The 7,564-nt window shown below is 38.7% G+C and overlaps 1 protein-coding gene across 1 annotated transcript; it reads right to left on the bottom strand.

Annotated features, from left to right (window-relative positions):
* Positions 1 to 960: 960 nt before the first annotated feature.
* Positions 961 to 4,745, bottom strand: WDR5B (WD repeat domain 5B). The gene is made up of 2 exons (XM_006743211.3): positions 3,646 to 4,745; positions 961 to 3,308 (listed from the first exon to the last, which is right to left on the bottom strand). Exon 2 carries the CDS (start codon positions 3,161 to 3,163, stop codon positions 2,243 to 2,245), a length of 921 nt encoding a protein of 306 aa, XP_006743274.1. The 5' UTR covers positions 3,164 to 3,308; positions 3,646 to 4,745; the 3' UTR covers positions 961 to 2,242.
* Between the last annotated feature and the right edge of the window lie 2,819 nt (positions 4,746 to 7,564).

The following is a 7,564-nucleotide window of genomic DNA, read 5'->3' as shown; positions in this document are numbered from 1 at the left end:
TTTTGCACATGGTTATGTATTTCATTTACACTTCGGGATGTCAAGCCGCCTCATATTTAGGTATGGATGCTGGTTTCTATTTTAAGTGTTTCATATATTCTCACATGCCTCATATTAATGGATGACATGGACGACAAGTCCTCGTAGCCATCCCAACCTGCTAGTTTTCTCCAGAGGATTATAACAGATAGTAATATATGCAGCTGCACTGGAACTTGATTTAATAAACTAAGTAAAATGGAATGCACCACATATAATTTCATAATCTGGTGTTAATGATGTCTGTGAATATACTTTTAGAGTAATTTGACCTTAGCTTTTTAGATACCGAGTTCTTTGATTTTAATGTACTTCTTTAAAAAATAAGTAATTTTTCTTCATAGAACACTATCATTTTTAACTTCTAAATGAGTATTTTAAAGTGTTATCTTGGAGATTTATTGTAAAAAAAAATGTTTCATTAAACCAAAACTCACAAATGTTACCATGCAGCAAGAATTTTCATGATCATTTCTCATTTTGTGTCACTGTCCTGTTCAGTTACTTAGAGTAACTACCTCTTTATGGGTTAAATATAAATTTCTTGGCCAGAATTGTCTCTGTCTAATCCCAATTCTCCCACTACCCTCACATAATACCTTTTTGGCAGTCATCTTACTAATAACTCTAATACCTTATATTTCTCAGAACTTGTCAAGCAAATCGTATTTAATGAGCACTGTTATACTAAAGAATACCAAAAACATAAGACAGTTTAGCCCTGTTACTTTCAATTATTGTTGTACTATTTTTTGCTTAATTTCTAGATTTTTTTTTCATGTTTATCATGTCTCTGTAGGTAAAGTGGACAGAAACCATTTTCCACTTTATATTTCCTATAAGCCCTGTCTGAATATAAAGTTAATACATGAGCCTATGGTCAGATACTTTTTTAATCAACAAAAGTAATAACAGTATGGGGACATGTCTCCAAACGTTTATTGAAAGTAGGCAAGGAATGAATAAAGTGGTGGTGGTATAATTCATTGTCATTCATCAAACATTACCTTAATCCCTTATATATATATATATATAAATCCATTTAAATATATATAAATACTGAGAATACAAAAATGAGTAAAACATACTTCTTTACAGAGCTCATAACTTACAGAAACATGGCCCATGAAACTGTTACAATACAAACTGGTAAAAGAATATTCTGAACTTTATATAACAGTAGCTATAGAAAGAAACAAAACCTAACTCAGCTGTCAGTTGTGGGTTGGAGTCAGGCAGGCAGTGCTGGTCCACAAGTGGTGGTTTCTGAACTGAGTTTGAAGCATGGGTAGGAGTTACTAGGTCAGACACATAGTGAAAGAGAATAGCCTCACCATTTAGACATTTAGCTTGCTTGATAATCATGAGGCACAATCTGACCAGGATAGTGACAAGTCCCTCAACAAAATGCCATTTATAATGTTTTGGTTTACTTTTAGTTTTTATCTCCATAAAAATCTTAAAATGTTTAACAGACCTAACCGTGACTTATTTTTCCCAATTTATAGACTTGATTCCACGGAACCATTTCATGTGTGAGTGGCATCTGCCATACATCTCCATTCCACCTAATCCCAGGCTTACGTTCTTAACTCATCTGATCTCCCAAACCGGGAACTCGAGTTATTCCAAACTCCTGCTCCCTTCATTTAATCAGTCATCCTATCTTGTAAACCTTACTTCTAAATATTTCTCAAATACACTGAGAGGAGCAGAATGGGAATCTGTTCAGGGATAGACATAGGAGTTAATACCAGACCTGAAGATTAAAAATCAGAAGTCGTAGGTTCTAGACTTGCTTTTCCAGTTGTCTTGCTTTGTAAATTTAGGTTATAGGTCTGAAATATTATAATCTAATTGTTTTGTTTTGTTTTTAAAGATTTTATTTATTTATTTGTCAGAGAGAGAGAGAGAGTGTGAGCACAAGCAGGCTCCCTGCCGGGCAAGGAGCCCAATGTGGGACTCGATCCCAGGAGCCTGGGATCATGACCTGAGCCGAAGGTAGACACTTAACCGACTGAGCCACCCAGGCATTCCCCCCCTCCCTTTTTTTTTAAGATTTTATTTATTTGTCAGAGAGAGAGAGAAACACAAAGTTAAAAAGAAATACAAAACCATACCAAAATTAAGAGAAACCATCTTTTTAAATACGCTTTTTTTTTTTTTTTGCCAGCTTGGTTCTACTACTTGATTTCTAAAGGGTTTAGTAGTTACTCTTCCACAGTTTAATTGTTTTGTCATTTCCTAATGCTGCTGATGCAATGATGTTTTCTGTAGGATGACAAGCTGCTGAGATTACAACATCTGTATGACCTTGTAATTTCTGTACAATCTCTTTAGTCTGAAGGTTCCAAATGTAAACCAGATTATCTTCTGAACCAGACACAATCCATTTTCCACCAGTAACTGAAAAATTGGCAAATATGCAGTATTTCTCATTCTTATGACCAGTGTAGGTTTTCAGGCATCTGCCTCTGCTATAATCCCACAGTTTAAGAGTATTGTCCAAAGTTGCAATTAGAAGATATCTTCCATTTGGAGAAAATTTTACAAAAGAGATAGGAAGGTTATCATCATCAACAAGTGTTTTTAAACACTGACCTGATGCAGCATCCCAAATTCTACAGACACCATCATAGCTACCTGACACAATCAAGGACCCGCTACAATTAAAATGAACAGCAGAAACTGGGTCAGAATGAGCAGACAAAGTCTTGAGGCACTTTCCTGTTTTCACCTCCCATATTTTCACACTCTCATCAAAAGATCCTGAAATGATGAGATTGGATGGTGGATTGAAATTACAGCAAAAAACATAATTACTATGCCCCTTCAGCGTTTTCAAACATTTTCCAGATCTCACATCCCAAATCTTTAGCGTTTTATCATCTGAGGCAGAAACAAGGCGACTGGAATCTGATGACCAGGCAACATCTGATATTTCCAGATTGTGACCATAAAGTGTTTTCTCATACTTTCCATCATAGGCTCCCCAAATTATAATTACTTTGTCAGCAGAAGAACTTGCTAGCCATTCTCCATTAGGACTAAACTTAACCGATGATACTGCATCCGTATGCCCCACGAGAGTAAATTTAAGAGCATAGTTTGGTTTTTCAGACATTTGCTTGCTCCGATTGGCTGATAAGGGGAGGCTCGACTCTGCTTTAGCATCTTCTGCCTCCTTTGTCGCCACGGTTCTGAAGCTCCAAGTCAGTAGGTTAGGTAAGCGTCCGGCCCTGAACCAGGCAGCCCAATATTCTGACTTTCTGCCCAGCAAAATGAAGATAAAAACATCAGACTCAAAAATAAACGGTCTTTTAGGGATTATAATTTCTGGGCTGTCTTTAAACTACCCTATACAACGATTCAGCAGCACGGCTTGGACCACTTCTCTTTTCTCTTTGCTTCCTCCTTCGTAAACAAATACTTGAGAAATAATACTAGAAGGGTCCAATGCGCTGTAGGCAAGTGAGGTATGTTTTGGGTATTTTGTGAAGGTATAAAGCCGTGCAAAGTGACGAGGGGCGTGGGTGATCTACAAAAAGTATTTTTTCACCGCCCCTCCCCCAACTCTGAAACATTTAGAACACTGAGCAAGCCTACCAGTCAGACAGACTTTCGGTACTTGAACATGAATGAAACACCGCTTAAACAAACGATTTCAGGAAGTCAAAACAAAACAAAAACCTGCGCAGGCATCATGAATTACGGGCCGGACGGGCTGCAGTCCGCGGATAAGCACTGGGGCGCACCGCCGCGTCAATCCAACCCAGCTGGCAGGACGGCGGAGCGCATGTGCACTCCAACTTCGAGCCGACATGACCAATGGGAGAGGTCTGCCTGCGCTTGCGCAAAGGAAGGCGCCGGCGTTTCCTTCCGGTCTTCTTTGGCGGAGGTTGTCATACACAAATGCTGGACTTCCTCCTTTTCCTTGTGGGTAGGTGTATTGGGCTTTTCCCAGACCTGACTGACTAGCGTCGGTAGCGGTGAATGTTTCAAAGAACATTCATTTCTTTTTGGAAACCGTGTCACGAGAAAGAACTGAATTTTCCGATTCCCTTAGTGGAAAGTTAAGCCCACATTTGGCACCTAGCTAGCCGTCCATCCCGGTGACTAAGCATCTGCTTCGCGGGCCTCTTTGGTTCTGCTCCTCTCTACTCTTGTGGTATAGAGCCTGGTGGCGTGTACTTAAGGCTGCAGGTTGGCAAGGGGAGCTTAGCCGAATTTACGCCCAGATTATAAAGCTTCTGGTTTTAAAAGTTTTGCGAAAACGTTTCGGGAAGGAATGTGTTGTGGGCCTCCAAAAGCCCCTGCTTAGGACATGGTAGTGCCGTGGAAACGAGCAAACGTTTGTTTTAGCATTTCCTTATGCCTTAAACTTTCTAAGAGAAAAGGTCAGATCTGCATAGGTGCTTGAGACCGAAAAAGACCTAGAAGTTGGTGGAACGTGGTTAAGAAATGTGTAAAGTTAACTTGTAATAGGCTTTAGAGAGTTTATAAAGTTTTAAGAAATGTTTAATGGGCCTGAGAGTGCTGTATAAAGATGTATGCTTTTCAGATTAAGTTACTATCTTTAAACAAGAATAGGTTTACCGGGGTGCCTTTCTGGCTCAGTCCCTAGATCATGCGGCTCTTGATCCTTTTGCTCTCCGAGTCTCGAGTTCAAGCCCCATAGAGCTTACTTAAAAAAAAGTTTACCAAGGGGCGCCTGGGTGGCTCAGTCGTTAAGCGCCTGCTTTCAGCTCAGGTCATGATCCCAGGGTCCTGGGATCGAGCCCCGCATCGGGCTCCCAGCTCCGCGGGAAGCCTGCTTCTCCCTCTCCCACTCCCCCTGCTTGTGTTCCCTCTCTCGCTGTGTCTCTCTGTCAAATAAAATCTTTAAAAAAAAAAAAAAAAAAAAGTTTACCAAAAAATTGGAAGCCTGATGAGTTTCTACTTACCTGTAATTGCTCAATAAAGAGAGCTCAAGTGTGTTTACAAGGTTTCCCCCCTCTCCGAGCTGAAGTCTAGAGGCAAGTATCTTGTTTTTCTTTTTTTTTTTAACGTAAGCTCGAGTCGCGTGCTCTACCACTTAGCCAGCCAGGCGCCCCGCGGCAAGTATCTCTTGATGTTTTCTGTCAGCCAACAGTAAAAAGCATTTGGAAACAAATTCCCCTATCCTGTATTTATTAGGGATGATTGAAAGTCTGGCCTTTAAGTGAGGCACGACATAATTAAATCACCTATAATAATCGACTGTAGTGAAAACCTCATTACCTTAAGACGCTACTACTCTAGTTTGGAATTTGGACAGGCATTGGACAAAAGCTTTAGTCTTAGTGCAAATTAATGGTGTAACGATAACGTGGTGCTGGGAATAGGAAGAGCATCTGTTAAGTGGATTGGCACATCCATTTATATACATTAAATTAGGATGCTTCTTGGATATTTTTTAAGGCAAGGCCACCACGGACCTTCCCTCTAACATTTTAAAAAACTTTTCCCTTTTATGTATCTTAAAGTTCAGTTATGATAAACTCTGCCTCTTCTCTCCTCCTATTAGCCTGAAATCGTATGTTTTTTACTGGGAAGCTTAGAAACACTCTAAAACTCTGCATCAGTTGAGACTATTTTCATTTTTATTAACTCATTAAAAAAAAAAAGCTATAGAGAACATAGTGTAGGCTTGTTCCAAAGATTTTAAGTAAATTTGTATTTTTCCAATAACTGTTCTGTGCACTGAGTAAAGAAAGAAGAAATTAGACAAGGTAAATTTGACATGAGGGCTAGGATGGGGTGTTGGTGCTGGCGTATATTCTAATAACCCACTAGAAATACCACAAAAATCAGAGGGACAGGGGACACAGTCAAGAATGTCTTGATAGGGGGCGCCTCGCTGGCTCAGTCAGTAGAGTATGCCACTCTTGATCTCAGGGTGGTGAGTTCAAGCCCATTAGGGGTAGAGTTTACTTAAAAAAAAAAAAAAAAGTGATAGGAATATCCAGAAATAATTGTTCTTCAGATTTTCCCAGAATTTGAAGAAATTTCCACTATTAAAATCCATTTCTATTTTGTTTACAAATAGTGTCAGGAATTTGTAAAGAAATTAAAGCTCTGAATATAACTAGGTAAATCTTTTTATTAATCATGTTCTAATATTAATATGTAGTCCTGATATTGTGTCCTTGTGAATTAGGCCTAAGAATTTTGTAGTTTAGGTCCTTGGGAGGAGGGGAGCATCAGCAATGTGGAGTGTGAGTAGGGAATACTGATACAGGTAAATCCAAAGTGGCAGAAACCATAATTAGAGCTGTGCATTTGCTGCTCTCAAGCAAAATTCCTCATACGGTCCTGTTTTTAATGATTTCTATTTTTGCTGCTTAGTCTTTACCAGATAGGAGATTTGGAAGTTTCCCTCTCTGTAGAAATCAATTTGTTTTCTTTAGAGTTCCCATAAAAGTTATAGAACTGAAGGTCTCAATGGTTAAAAGGTTGATTTCCCTTCCCCTCAGTCAAGTTTGCAGATAGGCTAAATAGAAATGCCACAAATATGTCATTTTTAAAAATAGATATTTTTGGTATCTATGTCAGGACTGAGATTAAGTCCTATTTTAAGGAATGTCTTGACCGACTCCCTTCATAGCAATTCCTAAGCAATTCCAGTTGAGCAGTCTTCAAAAGTCAAGCACAATAGAACTGTGTACAGTTGCTTAGGACCACTAGCAATTTAAATCTATTAAAATCTAGTTGGACTAAATATGTAGTGGCTGCCCAGAATTTATCTAAACTGAGACCTTTTTCAAAGTGAAAGGGGACACAAATAATCAGCTGTTAATTGATCTAAAACCTGGGACTATACCTAGCAAACCAGTATAATCACTGACTTCTGGAGGACTCTCATAAATCACCACTTAATTTTGGAAAATTCTACACTGTTTATATGGTAACACCCCAGCCTGCCCACATCTCTCTCAAACCCTGTGCTTTTCTTTCCCCACCACTCTGGTCTCCTGGGTTTCTGTTTTCTCCTCATCCATCATTCTAAATAATGCTGGGCCCAAGTGGTTTAGATAAGGCAATGATCCAAACTGGATTCCCACAGGCTTCCTCAGGTTAAATGGGTATAAAGGAATTTAGAGTAATTTTATTCTCTGCAGAAACATTCAAGATCACAGATATTACCATATATTGATTTTAAAACGAGAACAGACTTTTTCAAATTGGCAAATGAAATAAGGGGCAACAGTCACCTACACTAGCTTTAATAAATTTGTAAACTCAGCCATTTGTACTATAGATGACAGTGTAGTCTGCAGGAACTAATTACATTTTGATTTAAGATTCTGTTTTCAGAAAAAAATACCTGGCCAGTAGAATCTCTCAGCAAGACATTTAGTAGTAAAAATGAAAAAAGAACAAACACCCTATTTAATAGCCTAAGGCAACCACCAGCTTCCATGTAAGTTGGATGTAACTGGCAAAAAAGTTATTTTTCTTAACTTTAGAGTAGGTCAGAAGAGATTAATGTGCTGTTTTTGATAAT

Source organism: Leptonychotes weddellii, chromosome 1 (assembly GCF_054177405.1).
Source record: "Leptonychotes weddellii isolate Sample4059 chromosome 1, ASM5417740v2, whole genome shotgun sequence".
Lineage (NCBI taxonomy): Eukaryota > Metazoa > Chordata > Mammalia > Carnivora > Phocidae > Leptonychotes > Leptonychotes weddellii.
Note: the sequence above shows the minus strand (reverse complement) of the source record. Positions and strands in the feature narration are given on the sequence as shown.